At 45.1% G+C, this 15,587-nt stretch overlaps 1 protein-coding gene across 2 annotated transcripts in view; it reads left to right on the top strand.

Moving 5' to 3' along the window:
* Window positions 1–15,039, top strand: part of LARP4B (La ribonucleoprotein 4B) — an 87,784-nt gene extending 72,745 nt beyond the window's left edge. For both annotated transcript variants that reach the window (XM_032425546.1, XM_032425547.1), the window contains exons 15-18: window positions 6,522–6,686; window positions 8,665–8,789; window positions 8,882–8,990; window positions 10,137–15,039. In XM_032425546.1, the coding sequence (XP_032281437.1) occupies window positions 6,522–6,686; window positions 8,665–8,789; window positions 8,882–8,990; window positions 10,137–10,409 (672 nt within the window). In that variant the 3' untranslated portion in view covers window positions 10,410–15,039. The remainder of the gene's footprint in view (window positions 1–6,521; window positions 6,687–8,664; window positions 8,790–8,881; window positions 8,991–10,136) is intronic.
* Window positions 15,040–15,587: the final 548 nt, after the last annotated feature.

Raw genomic sequence — 15,587 nt, 5'->3', positions numbered from 1 at the left:
AAGGCCAGGCACATGATGCAGGTAAATTTCTTAAGGGGAGTGCATCTTTGGCTGCCTTGGGACATTCTGGTGACTTCTGGAACTTGGAGATGGATAATAGCGTGTGCTCACTTGGCCCAGCGAGGCTGTGGGACCAGGGCCAGTTCGTACCTCACCTCAAGCCATGCAAATCCTAAAAAATGTTAAACACTGCGTTCAAGATCAGAGCTCATATGTAGGCGCTGCCGTTCTGTAACTCCTGCATCTAGGCAGTTGCCTGCCTCTCTAATTCCTAAAAACTCAAGATTTAGTAAATTTTTGTGACGTTTGAATGCCTGGAAATGTGGTCTTCTGAAAACCTGGGTTCACCTCAGAAAAATGCGGATGTTTAAAGCCCCTGAGAACGACTTTGAGACGATAGGTCTGTGCATAACTTGGAGCCTTGCTGAGTTACCGAAGCATGGAGGGGCTGAGTGGAGTAAATGGGAGCTTACTTCTGAGGGCACGTCACTCCCGAAACTGAGCTGAACGTCAGGTACCTGCACCGTGATAAAGGTGAGAAACCGGCAGGGGTGCCAGAAAGACACAGTGGGATTGATATTTTTAACTTCCTATTGAGTTTTATTTATTTTTAAAAGTTTTCAATTCCAGTTAGTCAACACAGTGTAACATTAGTGTACAGTGTAGTGATTCAGCGCTTCCATATGTCACCAGTGCTCATCACAGCAAGTGCGCTCCTTCATACTGATCACCTGTTCACCCACCCCCCCAGCCCCCTCCCCTCTGGTGACCAGCAGTGTGTTCTCTAGAGTGAAGAGTCTATTTCTTGGTTTCTCTCTCTCTCTCTTTTCCCCTTGCCATCTGTTTTGTTTCTTCAGTTCTACATATGAGTGAAATCATATGGTATTTGTCTTTCTCTGACTTATTTCACTTAGCGTCATACTCTCTAGCTCCATCCATGTAATGACAAGATTTCATTCTTTTTGATGGCTGAGTAATATTCCGTTGTACATATATACCGTATCTTCTTTATCTGTTTATCAGTTGATGGATAGCTGGGCTGATTTCATAGTTTTGCTATTGTAAATAAACATTGGGGTGCATGTATCCCTTTGAATTAGTGTTCTTGTATGCTTTGGGTAAATACCCAGTAGTTTGATTGCTGGATCACAGGGTACTTCTATTTTTAACTTCTTGAGGAACCTCCATACTGTTTTCCAGAGTGGCTGCACCAGTTTGCATTCCCACCAACAGTGCATGAGGGTTCCCCTTTCTCCAGATCCTCTCTCCAACATTTGTTGTTTCCTGTCTTGTTAACTTTAGTCATTCTGACAGGTGTGATGTTTTATCTCATTGTGGTTTTAATTTGCATTTCCTTGATGATGGGTGATGTTGAGCATCTTTTCATGTGTCTGTTCGCTCTCCAGATATCTTTGGAGAAATGTCTGTTCACATTTTCTGCCTATTTTTTAATAGGACTATGCATTTGTGGGGTGTTGGGTTTTATAACTTCTTTATGTATTTTGAATACTAACCCTTTATTAGATACATCATTTGCATATATCTTCTCCTGTTCCAAAAGTTGCCTTTTAGTTTTGTTGATTGTTTCCTTTGCTGTGCAGAACCTTTTTGTCTTGATGAAGTCCCAGTAGTTCATTTTTGCTTTTGTTTCCCTTGCTTTTGAGGACATACCAAGAAAGAAGTTGCTACTGCCACTGTCAGAGAAATTACTGCCTGTGTTCTCTTTAGGATTTTTATGGTTTCAGGTGTCACATTTAGGTCTCTGATCCATTTTGAATTTATTTTTGTATATGGTGTAAGAAAGTGGTCTAGTTTCATTCTTATGCATGTGGCTGTCCAGTTTTCCCAACATCATTTGTTGAAGAGACTATCTTTTTTCCATTGGATATTCTTTCCTGCTTTGTCGAAGATGAGTTGACCATAGAGTTGAAGGTCCATTTCTGGGTTCTCTACTCTGTTCCACTGATTTATGTGTCTGTTTCTGTGCCAGTACCACACTATCTTGATTACAGCTTCGTAATAAGAGCTTGAAGTCTGGAATTGTTATGCTTCCAGCTTTTTTTTCTTTCTCAAGACTGCTCTGCCTATTCAGGGTCTTTTGTGGTTCCATACAAATTTTAGGATTGTTTGTTCTAGCTCTGTGAAAAATTCTGTGGGTATTTTGATAGGGATTGCATTAAATGTGTAGATTGCTTTGGGTCATATAGACATTTTCACAATATTTGTTCTTCCAATCATGAACATGGAATGCCTTTTCATTTCTTTGTGTCATCTTCAATTTCTTTCATCAGTGTTTTATAGTTTTCAGAGTGTACAGGTCTTTCACCTGTTTGGTCAGGCTTATTCCTAGGTATCTTAACTGTTTTTGGTGCAGTTATAAATGGAATTGATTCCTTAATTTCTCTTTCTGCCGCTTCATTATTGGTGTATAGATATGCAAAAGATTTTTCTATACATTGATTTTGTAACCTGTGACTTTACTGAATTCGTGTATCAGTTCTAGCAGTTTTTTGGTAGAATCTTTCCAGTTTTCCATATAGGCTATCATGTCGTCTGCAAATAGTGGAAGTGTTGACTTCTTCCTTGCCGATTTGGATGACATTTATTTCTTTCTGTTGTCTGATTGCTGAGGCCAGGACTTCCAGTACTATATTAAGTAACACTGGTGAGAGCAGACATCCCTGTCGTGTTCCTGACCATACAGGAAAAGCTCTCATTTTTTCCCCATTGAAGATGCTGTGGGTTTTTCATAGATGGCCTTTATTATATATTGAGGTATGTTCCCTCTATACCTGCTTTGTTGAGGGTTTTTATCATGAATGGGTATTGTGCTTTGTCTGCATCTACTGAAATGGTCATGGTTTTTATCCTTTTTTTTATTAATGTGGTAAATCATGTTGATTGATTTGTGAATATTGAACCACACTTGCAGTCCAGGAATAAATCCCACTTGATTGTAGTGAATGATTTTTTTTTTTTTTAATGTATTATTGGATTTGGTTTGCTAGTATTTTATTGAGAATTTTTGCATCCGTGTTCATCAGGGCTATTGGCCTGAAGTTCTCTTTTTTAAGTGGAGTCTTTATCTGATTTTGGAATTAGGATAATGCTGGTAGAATTCCCCTGGGAAGCCATTAGGCCCTGGACTTTTGTTTGTTGGGAGTTTTTGATTACTGATTCAGTTTCTTTGCTGGTTATCGGTCTGTTCAAATTTTCTATTTCTCTCTGTTTCAGTTTGGGTGGATTATATGTTTCTAGGAATTTATCTATTTCTTCCAAGTTGTCCATTTTTTTGGCATATAGTTTTTTATGATATCCTCTTATTGTTTGTATTTCTGTGGTGTTGGTCGTTATTTCTCCTCTCTCATTTGTGATTTTATTTATTTAGGGTCCTTTCTCTTTTCTTTTTGATAGGTCTGGCTAGGGGTTTATCAATTTTATTAGTTTTTTCAAAGAACCAGCTCCTGGTTTCATTGATCTATTGTTTTCTTTAGTTTCTATATCACTTATTTCTGCTCTATCTTTATTATTTTCTTCCTTCTGCTGGCTTTAGGCTTTGTTTTTCTTTTTCTAGCTCTTTTAGGTGTAAGATTAGGTTGTCTATTTGAGATTTTTCTTGCTTCTTGAGGTAGGCCTGTATTGCTCTATACTTTGTTCTTAGAACAGCTTGTGCTGCATCCCAGAGGTTTTGGAGCATTGTGTTTTCATCTTCATTTGTTTCAATGTGTTTATTTCTTATTTGATTTCCTGGTTGACCCGTTCATTCATTGTTTAGTAGCATGTTGTTTAACCTCCATGTATTTGTGGTCTTTCCAGATTTTTTCTTGTGGTTGACTTTAAATTTCATAGCCTTGTGGTCTGAAAATATGCATGGTATGATCTCAGTCTTTTTGTACTTGTTGAGGCCTGCTTTGTGACCTAATATGTGATCTATTCTAGAGAATATCCCGTGTGCACTTGAAAAGAATGTGTATTCTGCTGTGTTAGAAATGTTCTGAATATATCTGTTAAGTCCTTCTGCTCCATTGTATCATTCAAAGCCATTGTTTCCTTGTTGATTTGCTGATTAGATGATCTGTCCATTGCTGTGAGTGGGGTGTGAAAGTCCCCTACTATTATTATGTGTTATCACCAGTATGTTTATGTTTGTTATTAATTGGTTTATATATTTGGGTGCTCCCATGTTGGGTGCATAAATACAATTTTTAGATCTTGTTGGATTGTCCCTTTTACTATGATATAATGCCCTTTTTGATCTCTTGTTAGAGTCTTTGGTTTAAAATCTAGATTGTCTGTTATAAGGATTGCTACTCTGGCTTTCTTTGATATCCATTTGCTTGATAAATGGTTCTCCACCCCCTCACTTTCAATCTGGAGGTGTCTTTGGGTCTAAAATGAGTCTCTCATAGGCAGCACATACATGGATCTTGCTTTTTTTAAATCTGTTTTTATGCCCCTTGTCTTTTGATTGGAGCATTTAATCCATTTACGTTCAGAGTGATTGTTGATAGGTATATATTTAGTGCCATTTTATTACTTGTTTTGTTGTTTCTGGAGATTTTCTCTGATCTTTTCCTGTCTTTGTCATTTTTGGTCCATCTCTTTTCCCCTCAAAGAGTCCCCTTAATATTTCTTGCAGGGCTGGTATAGTGGTCATGAACTTCTTTAGGTTTTGTTGGTCTGGGAAACCCTTTGTCTCTCCTATCCTGAATGATAGATAGCCTTGCTGGATATAGTGTTCTTAGATGCAGATTTTTCCCATTCAGCACACTGAATATGTCATTCCACTCTCTTCTGCCTTGCCAGGTTTCTGTTGAGAAATCTCCAGCTAAAATCTTACGGGTCTTCCTTTGTAAGTTAATGACTTCTTTTGTCTTGGTGCTTTTAAGACTTTTTCTTTATCACTGTATTTTGCAGATTTAATTACAGTATGTCTTGGGGTTGTCCTGTTTTTGTTGATTTTGATGGGAGTTCTTTTTGCCTCCTGGATCCCAGATTAGGGAAGTTTTCAGTTGTCACTTCCTCAAATAAACTTTCTGCCCCCTTTTCTCTCTTCTTCTGGGACTCGTGTGATAAGAATGTTGTTATGTTTGATAGAGTCACTGAGTTCCCTGAGTCTATTCTCATGTTCCATAATCCTTTCTTTTGTTCAGCTTCATTAGTTTCCATTACTTCATCTTCTAGGTCACTAATTTGTTTCTCTGTTTCTTCCAGCCTGAGGTTCATTGCATCAAGCCTGTTTCCAATTTTGTTTATTGTGCTCATCATCTCTGATCGATTGTTTTTGTTTTTGCTCTTTTATCTCTGTGGTAAGGGTCTCTCTGATGTCTTCTTTTCTCAAGCTCAGTGAGTATCCTTATCATTATTTTAAGTTCTCTATCAAGCATATTATATCTGTTTCGCTTAGATCTCTGGCTGTGGTCTTACGTTGTTCTGTGGTTTGGGATGAATTCCCCCAAGAGACAGTGGGATTTTTGTCAGCGTGGGTCCCTTTTCACTCTTTAACCTGCTGTCTCTTGAGTTCTAACAGATTTTCTCCAGATTCTACCTCTGTAGGGAATCATCTTCCTGTTGGTATAAGTTGCTGGGCAATGTTGGTCCTTTGCAGCTACGTGAGCCCCATGAAAGCATTGTTTACAGTCAGAGTAGCCTAACTTCCACCCAGATAACTATCCCCCTTCTGTTCCTTATCTTCTCCAAGGAACTGGATATTCACAGTATGACTCTAGCTTGTTAAAGCAAGTTGCTCTGTTAATTTTTTAATCAAAATACATCATTGCCTTTCTTGTGGGATCTTGGGTTTATAAATTACTCTTGGATATTATTATGAAGAAACCAAACTCAAGGAACCTGATAAAAATCTGTCATGAAATAACCATGTTTTTACATAGTGATTTTAAAATATAAAGTGAATAAATTAGGTTTCAGATAACTGAAGTCCCTTCCCCCTTCTTAAACTATTTTTTAATGGAAATCTTTGTAAAATTTCTTACATAAGTTTCAGGGAGTTCAGAGTGGCATTTTTTTATTTCACTATCTCCTTTATAAGTTGGATGGCAGGCTCTCTGGTAATAACACAATTCTTGTCTGGAGAGGAGTATGGTCAGCGGCTATACTCAGGCTGTTGTGGTGTTCGACCGGTGGGGTTGAGTTTGCCTCCCTCGCTTGTCCATCCAATGCCTCTGTGCTGTGCTCAGCCGCATGCCTGTGTACCCCTGGTTTGTGTTGGCCGACTATGGACTGGGAACCGGACGGTCTTGGCATCGCAGAGAGGTAGCTCCATACAGCCGGTGGCAGCCTCAAGAGGGTTCGGCTTTATAACTGTGCTCCTGATGGTTACAGTTGCCTAATAAATGACCTTTGTTTAAATGACGAAGTGTTGCGGTCATTGGGAGACCTCTCTGTATTCAGACAGAGACGGAGATCAGAAGCTGGAACGGATTGTTTGCCTTACTCTTCTGCTGTGTCTTAGTATCGGACGGTCTATGCTTCTGCAACATGACGGTGTTGTTCTCTTTCAGAGGAGTCAAACTCAGTCTCCAACGCCACCAAAGCCCCCGTCCCCGAGCTTCGAATTAGGACTGTCCAACTTCCCTCCGTTGCCTGGGGCAGCAGGCCACCTGAAGACAGAGGACCTCTTTGAAAACAGGCTGTCTAGCTTGTTAATAGGGTCCTCAAAAGAAAGGGTAAGACACATACCGCGAATGTTTGCCTAGTGCCAAGTTTGCACCAGGCTCTCTGCCACACTCTTCATACAGGCAGTCTTCTTATGTGGAAGAGTTTCAGAGAGGGTGAGTGATGCAGAGGCCACGTGGATTTGGAGTGGTAGGGTCAGACTTGAACCTAGGACTAGACCTTCTCTGTTAATTCCCTTACTGTCTGCCAAGGTCAGGGGTGGAAACTGGCATCGTGTGCCATACAGATGCTCTCTGTCACCCCGAGGCTCAGATGGCACTTTTATTGTTGTTATTCAGGACCTGCCTTTATTTTACAAGTCTGCAAAATAAAACAGAAATCTGAGTTACAACAGAAGTGATGAGAATTTTTAGTGATCTATGCCACAACAAGGAGCCCGGAAACACCCTAATGTAATACAGGGCTCAAGGAGGGATTTATAAAGCGCCACGTCCAGTCCTCGTCCTGCTGCTGCATGCTCCCTGCTCCTGTTGTTAACCTTTGCGCTGGGGTAGACTGCAGGACTGTACATTACAGTAACAATCACATACTACGTACATTTGGCACATCTTGTGCATTATTTTAAGTCTTAAACTTTCAGACAGTAGTCTCTGGGCTACAGCTGCCTCTCTCCAGTGATGTTAGAGTCAGTGCGGTTGAGGGGCCTTGACTTCCAGTGACCCCCTGGCCTTACTCCCCTTGGTGTCAGGCACAGGGGGCGAACAGGCTAGCCTCCACCCCGCTCCAAAAGCAGCAACTACTATTTTTTACATTTCGAGTCTCCATGAATGCTTGCTTAACAAGTCTGAGCTGGATTCCACAGCCCGGGGAGTCATAGCTTCTCAGTGGGCCCCCTGCAACAGCTTTTTCTGTTGCCTTGGCGCTTGAGTGTGGGAGCTGCTCGGGGGGGGGGGGTGGTGCTTGGCAGCTCGTCCCCAGAAGGGAGCTGGGTCACGCTGGCTGCTGTCTGCACTCCGGCACAGCAAGACAAGACCATACCCTGGAGTAAATGAACCTTTACAGAAAGGAGGCATTTTCCACTCGCACCTTCCCACCAGCCTGGCTTCCTTCAGCTGAGCATGGACTTGTGAAGAGTCTGGTTCTGTGGCAGGGCCACAGCGCCAGGGGCAGAGGGCATAGACGGTGCCGTCCCGCCCGCTTTGCTCCCTCTAGATGTTCTCAGTTCAGTCTGCAGCTGAACCTTTGACCTGCTCTGAAAGTAGAATTGTAAGAAAGCGTTCTTTGTGCGCATGCTGACTTCCAGTGATGTGTTCATCACCTGGCACGAGGAAGACTGCCCTGGTGAACTGCCGCTGTGTGGGGGGCGCTGTCTGGAGTAAGAGCAGCTGGTGGTACTCACGTCTTTGTCCCATGACCGAGGACAGATTTAATGTCCATGTTCCAAGCTTCCATCTCCTCGGCTGTTAAACTGGGAATAATTACACCTGCTTCCAGGGCTGGGAACTGCCAACACCTGCCACCCACCTTGAAGCACCCACATTTATGTCTGTGTGGAAGTGTCGATCTTTTTGATTTTAGTTACAAGAAGGAGCCACACGGAATTAGACTGGGAATTCCACATTTAACAAATTTGAGGGTTCATCATATGCCAGGCTGTGCTAGGCATTGGGGTGTCAGGAATAAGATGCCTTTGATATTTATTCTGTGGAGAAAACAAGCTTGTGGACAACGAAAGTGAAGGCCCAGAGGGGGGCCCGAGTCGCACAAGGGGTGTGAGGTGTTTGCGGGCAGTGGGGGAGCGTCCTGGAGGACAGGCAGGGCTCTGTTTCCTCTCACTGCTGGTTGCTCCCCTTGGTAGAGGCCATGCTTCCAGCCCCAGCAGAGTGACCCCGGTGCCCCCAGGAGGAAGGCGGGAAGCCTCTTTGTCGTTCAGACTGGGACCTTTGTTGGTGTGTCTAAGGTCATTAGGACAGAAATCTGAGGGCTGTGTCTCTCCCTGCATTGAACTGTCCTTCCCCTGGTTTTCAGAGCCTAAACGCGGATGTAAGCACGAACACGCTCCCCGCGGTGAGCCCCAGAGAGCCCTTGGTGCCGGCTCCCAGTGCTGTGTCCGCAGCCTATGGGCGCTCTCCCTCCCCGGCCTGTCTGCCCGAGTAAGTACCGCCTTCTGCCGAGCCTCCATGTTGTCGGACTGCCCTTGCTTGTCGTGAGTGGGAGATTCAGACCTTGGGTGGCATTTTTACAGGGATCCCAAGGTGGTGGAGAAGCAGAGAGAAGCCTCGAGTGTGGACAGACTTCCTTCTGCCCTAACTACAACGGCGAGTAAATCAGTGCAGGTGAACGGCGCTGCCACGGTACGTGTCCTGGCCGCTCTTCCCGCCCCGGGGAGGAGGGGCATGGTGTTCCTTTTCTGTGTCAGCTTATTTTCAGTGAAGTCTGGTTTGCTGGGTTTTTTACGTGTGTAGGTGCTGTGCTTTCCTCACCGAGTACCTTGAGTATTGGCTGCTGACTTCCCACTGAGTGTCCTGGTTATTTCTCATTGCCGCCACCCTGGGGGCTTCTTATTTCACTGTTGGCTGAGCCAAGTTGTCTTTTGAAGTCTCAAGACTGCAGCCCCGTGTTCTGCATGGATTCCGATCACTTGTCCCAGTGGACATCGGGAAGAAGCCACGCCACCCCTCCCCACCTGCTCCCACCCGGGCGGCTCCGTCCTGGCTGCAGGCCCCCCTCCACCTCCTCTGCCTGCCTCCTTCCCCCTTGGTGCAGCCAACCTGGTTTATTCTGATTCAGTGAACTTTTGTCGTTTAGATTTGGGAATTAAATCCTATCTATAAGGTTGCATCTTTAAAGGAAACGTTTTTTATAGATTAGTTACTTTTAAGTTAGTATTGGCTTATGGAGGTGAAATAGTTTTAAGTTTCTCTTCTGTTATTTAGCCTTCAAGCTTCCACTTACCTGAAAAATTAACTTTTTAAAAAAAGTTTTTAACTGTCTTCACCTTTCCTGAATCTACACCACCAGCCTCTGGTGGTTTGAAATGGGCACAGACATTATTTGAAGCTTCTTGGTAAGTGATGGGCTGCATGGTTCAGGTGTTCCAGGAAGCCCATGCTGTGCGACGTGAGGGTGTTTGCAAGGACGTGTGGGCGGAGGAGGTAGATGCTGCTTCTGGCTCTTTCCAGGGGCACCTTTTCTCACACCTTTTTTTAGGGCTTCCATGTGACTCTAGAGTGCAGAGGCTGGCACTGCATATCTCAGGACCTTTTCTGGTTTTATCCATTTTTATAAGATGTTCCTAGAGTGTCTTGGAGGGAGCCTTGTGCTGCAGGGGAAACAAAACTTGTTGAAATTTATGAACTTTTACAAGTGACAGCACTTTTGAGTGTGGAATTGAGCACCCGCTGAAAACATTGTTCACTTTTACCTGAAGTGAACTCATTTTCACACATTTGGAGATGTCCTTTTGTGCACGTAATCCCAGCATTGTGTCTGTTTCCCAGGAATTGCGAAAACCCAGCTATGCGGAGATTTGTCAGAGGACGAGTAGAGAGCCTCCGTCTTCCCCGTTGCAGCCCCCAAAAGAACAAAAGCCCAACGCTGTTGGTTGTGGGAAGGAAGAAAAGAAGCTCGCCGAGAGAGAGCCCCCTGCCCCCAAGTCCAACCCGGGACCACCTAAAGACCAGAGGAGGCCGCCAGGCCGCCGGCCCTCGCCCCCGGCCGCCGGGAAGCGTCCACACAGAGAACAGAGCACCCCTCCCAAGTCCCCTCAGTGAGCGCCGAGGTCTGGGAGGGCTGTGAGGAGCTGGGGTCGCCACAACTAAGCACTGTCCCACTCGGGGCCAAGAATGAGCCGCTGGTTAGGGGCTTGCAGCGTAGACAAGGCCGGTGAGGTGCCTGCAAGTGGTTTTTCTTCCATGAGTCGGATTTTCCCCCTCTTGAAAAAAATCTATTTTTCAGGATTTAATTAATATAAACCTTATTTTAGGTTGGTGCTTAACTGGAGGTGATGCATAAGTCTGATTTTTTTCAGGATAGAAAATGCATTTATCCTAACAAATTGATATTTTTATTAAGCCTCCATGTGGCTATGAATGCAAGCTATATATAGTGAGTTTTTCTAAATTAAGCGGAACTATGCTACTTCATTTTTTAAAATAACTGGTTAGCAAGTGCATTCCTTTGAGATGTCCAGACCGATGGGTGGGCTGAAGACCGCTGGGATCGAGGTTGGAGGCGACTCGGTCAGTGTGGCCTGGAGAAGAGAGGGGTCAGGTCACGCCCTCGCTGGCTTGGGAGTTGTACTTCATTCAGAATCTTAGCAAGTGACGCTAGTGGTTTTGTTTTTGTTTTTGTTTTTTAAAAAAATACAGCCCGTTTTTGACCTACTGGGCGAGATGCACCCCAGAGAGCCCTGAAACCTTGAGTTTTGATGTGCTGCAAGCAAGTAACCAGCCTCTCACTCCTGTCTCAAGTGATTGTTGTGTAAGACAGAGTCAAAGCACATTGTGAATAGAACTTAAATGAAAACATAAACCTGGTTGCCCACTCACGTGTCCCCACAAAAATGTACCCTGATGTTGTCTTGCTCCCGAGAGCTGGCGGGAGGGCATGGGAGCCCCTGTGGCCCCTGTGGCTCCCCCGCGTTAGCCGCTGCATGGGCGCCTTCCCGTGGCTCCGCATCGGCCCGCAGTGGAAGCGTTGCTTAAGTCGTGAGGGAGTGGAGTCTGCGGGGGGCTCGGTGGTGAGGCTGACAGTCCCTCCCAGACGAGGGTCTCACTGATCCCCTTCCGGAAGTGCTGCACTCCGAAGAACGCGCATGCACTAACGCTAGTGGTTCATAATAAAGTTAAATATAAATTATTTTGTTTTAAAATGCCTAAATTTTTTCTTGAAGTATTCTAAGCAGCAGACATTAAAACATTTCCTGCTAAATGTAACCATACAGTTTATTCCACAAAAGGTTATTTAACAAGACTGAGGGTTCTTTTTAAAAACATTATTTCCATCCAATATTTAAAGACTTGAATTTTATTTAAACTTGAAAATGACTTTGCCTTAACTTTTGTATAAGACAGCTTAGAGTTGGTGGAGACTGGCCCCTGGGTTGGCACGAGGGGTACAGAGCTGCTCAGTCTGGTGGGGCTGCCGCCGCGGGTGTCCCCAAGCTAGCGTTCTGTAACACAGGGCCTGGCAGTGGTGTCTGCAATACACCCTGAAGATCTTCAACAGTTGACCTTCTTCAGATTGTTCAGAAATCCTGTAAATGCAAATAGTCGATACTGTATTAAATATGTGCACTTGGGAGTGTGTGCTTTGCTTGTACAGTTGTAAATAATCAGAACATATTAAAAAGGTACCCTAAAGAGAAAAATCTGATAAAAATTATTGATATATTATAAATGTTGCTATTGAGCTGGATGTAGATAAACTAAATGTTGTGGTTTGAATATTATTTTAATTTGTTGAGGTGTTTTTCTTTTTCTCTGATGCTGGTGTGTTGGGCTGATTCTGCCTCTTTGCTGCTGCAGAAGGGAAATGGAAAGTCCTAGCAAAGCCTTCCGACGTTTTCATGCTCTTCTCACAAGTCTGTAAATATGTACTAATCATAGCTAATGTGAAAGCATAATGTAGGAAGCAGAAACTGGCAGGAGCTTCAGGAGAAAGCAAAAGATAATCTACTTAGAATCCTAACTGCCAGAGGAGAGCCGACCCTGGTGCGCTTGACCGTCTCCTTCAGAGAAGCCGCCAGGACTCACCATCTACGAGTACACAGTGCTAGTGTAAAAGGAACAGGGGGATTTCTTTTTTTGGAGGTGAGGGATTGCTGACTTAAAAAATCAGGAATTAGTTGACCTCTGACGCCCCATCTCATGAGTACTGTAAGAAGAGCTGGAAAGGCAAGCCCCAGGAAGTGCTTACTGTGGCAGTCTTTGCTGGAGGAGGGAGCGGATGCGGTCAGCCTTGGTCACCCGCCCCCCCCCCCCCCCCCCCCCCGGGCCGCAAACCCTGTGTGGAGCTGACACACTGGTTTTCAGGAATGATAGATCCTTGCCCTGGTGGCAGGCTGTGTGCTAGAGCCAGCCGTAGCCGTCCACGGCCGGCTGGACGAAGGGGGTCACTCGTGACAGCAATGGGGCACAGCCGGGAGCGGGGGCGGCCAGTGCGCGGGAGGGGCGTGGCCTGGCGGTCCTGCAGCCTCCGTGCCGCTCGCCGCACTGCAACCCCTGTCCCTGCGGCCCACATCGGTTGCAGCCAGAGTTGCAACCTCGCTCTGGTGGGATTTTTATAGCACCCTTTTTAATTAAGCAACGATGATACGCCAAATAGCTATATAATGTCCCAAACCCCACCTTTCTGAGATCACGGTGAGATTTTCCCCTCACAGAAGAGAAGGGAGCCTGGGACGCGGCACGGAGACGGTGGCTCTGGCACGAGCAGCCACAGCTGGTGGGGGCTTTTGTCCAGTTGTAGAAACGGAAGTCTTTCCTTCCCCCAGCAGTAGCTCAGGTGTAGAATCAGAGATACAGCAATCACAAATGACATTTTAACTTGTAAAATTGTGTGAGGATACTTATAATTTGGAAATAGCGGGATGAGAATCTGGCCCCATTTCACCAGACATGAATTTCCAGTAGAGTAGTTGTTTTTAAGAGTTGGTGTCCTGATGTTCCTGGCCTGGCCCGCCTGTCCCAGCATCACTGATTGTCACTGGCGGTGGCAGAAGGTGCTTCCAGCGGCTCTGTTAGCCAGGATCACGCAGTTTACATTTCAAAGCCAGTTCAGTTTGTTACAGGGGCAGCGGGTGAGGAAGGCGCGTGTCTGTGCCCGCCACCAGCGAGCTGCGTTTGGGGGCTCGTGTGCTTCGTGGCCTGTCACCCTGGGTGCCGCAGACAATCCAAGTCAGAAGCAGAGCCAGCAGCCGCCAGTCCGCCGAGCGGGACGTGCTACGGAAGCTTTCTTGAGGGCCTTTGTTTTTGTTCTACTTCTTTTCATTAAGACTGGAATCAAGCTTACGTGTAAACTATTGATAATTTAAGTTTCCTTTTGTGTCATTCAGTGTAAAACTGTCTAATTTGAAAAAAATGTAGGTTATGAAAAATAAAGATTTAGGCACTGTTGCAGTTTTTCTTTTGATTTTTTTTTTTAATTAATTCCTTCAAGAATACATCTTTTTAAAAAATAATTCTTGTCTCTTCCTATCAGTGTACATGAGAATGGAATGTGGTTGCCTCCAACTGGTGTTTGGATTATCAAGGCTCTGAGCGTCTGCAGCGTGAGGGGCCCCCAGTCGGCATAGTGGTCTCAGGCATTCGGGGGAGCAGTGCATTGAATCCAGGATTTACCACGGAGCTAAATACCCTGATCTCGGGATCTTCCGTTGCTTGTGTTAAATGGCCTGTCTCTGTGCAATGTTCCCATAGAGTCACTTGATGATGGGTCCTTGTGGTTTTCAGATCAGACGTGAGCCTCAGAAACAAAGTAATTGACTCACTCCTAAATACTGGTGATGCCAGCGCCGCTCAAGGCTGCAGGTGGATGAACCGCTTAGTAGATTATTGATTTGGGGCACGGATGGTCTGCTTTGATGTCAATTGACTGATTTTCCTCGTCTGTGAACTGCCTGTTCATTTCCTTTCCCCTTTTTTTCACTGACGTGGTGTTCCTGATCTGTTTGGGCTACTAACTCTTTGTGTGTTATGTATGTTACAAATACTTCTCTTCAATCCCTACCAGTTGTCTTAACTTTTTTAGAGTATGTTTTATCTTACAGTTTTTGATGATCATGTAGTAAAATTTATCCTTCTCCTTTGTGGTTCTAGCGTCTTGGTCTTGTTTCTGAAGTATTTCCCTACTCTATAGGCGTAAAGATAATCTGTATGTGTGCGTGCGCATGCGTGCGTGTGTGCGTGCAGTCCATCTGGAATTGTTGGCCTGGATGTGCGTGTGTGGTCTGGGTCACAGCCTAATTCTACGCTCGCCATACGGAGGGTCTCTGGTTTGTTATTTCTCCATGGTGGGTGATGCCACACTTGTTACTTGCGGAGTCCCCACAGATGCATGCATGTTGTCTAGGTGCTCCCTTCATTACTGTCTGTAGTTCTGTTTCTTTGCTGACCCCGTTGGCTTTCATCCAGCCATCATTCTGCGTTGCTAGGAACTTCTTTCATGGAACTCCTCACAGTTGTAATTCAGTGTGCTCTATGAAGGCAGGAAGTGAGCCCATCCCAATCGCCTTTGTATCCCCTGTTCTTAGGACACTGTCTGCAACATGGCAGGTGCTCAATAAATGTTTGTTAAATTGATGAAATATTTACTGAGTATGCTTTTTAGCACAGCACTGGCCTAGAAAATTTGGAAGAACTAGGGTCATGCTCTGCTGTTTCCGTGTAACCATTCAAAACTCACTGGCTTGATGTGACAATCACACATCAGGACTGGCTGATGAAGGCTTGGAGTGGCAGCTCTGCTGGCCCTCGGCCCCACTTGCTCACAGATGCACGTGTTCTGGGTGGGGGGACATAGACCTCTCCACTGCGTGCTGCTCGTCTGGGCTTGTTTTTTGATGGCCGTGGGAGGGTGCAAGAGCTGAACCCTGGCGTTTAAGCCTCCCTCCCCCCAAGAAGTTGAAATCATTGCATTCCACTACTTGGTATACCTCCATGTTTCGTTAACATTAAAATCCTGTGTTTTTCTGAGTCATGGACTAAAAGCAATGGTTGAAGAAGCACCACCAGCAGGTGGCCTCATATTGCCGGGTGTGATGAGCAGTGAGCCCCATCTGAGCCCAGGGGACTGACAGTCCTCTTAGATGGGCGTGTCTGGGATTCCCTGGGACACACTGTTCCTGGCCTGCCATGCAGAGGCGGGCCGGAGGTAGGGCGGGAAATCAGAACAACGGATGACTTGCACCAGCACCTCCCCACTGGGGTTCTGCGTGTGTGTGGAACCAG

This window comes from Phoca vitulina, unplaced genomic scaffold (assembly GCF_004348235.1).
Source record: "Phoca vitulina isolate PV1807 unplaced genomic scaffold, GSC_HSeal_1.0 scaffold33, whole genome shotgun sequence".
Taxonomy (NCBI): Eukaryota; Metazoa; Chordata; class Mammalia; order Carnivora; family Phocidae; genus Phoca; species Phoca vitulina.
This window is presented reverse-complemented; position numbering and strand designations above follow the sequence as displayed.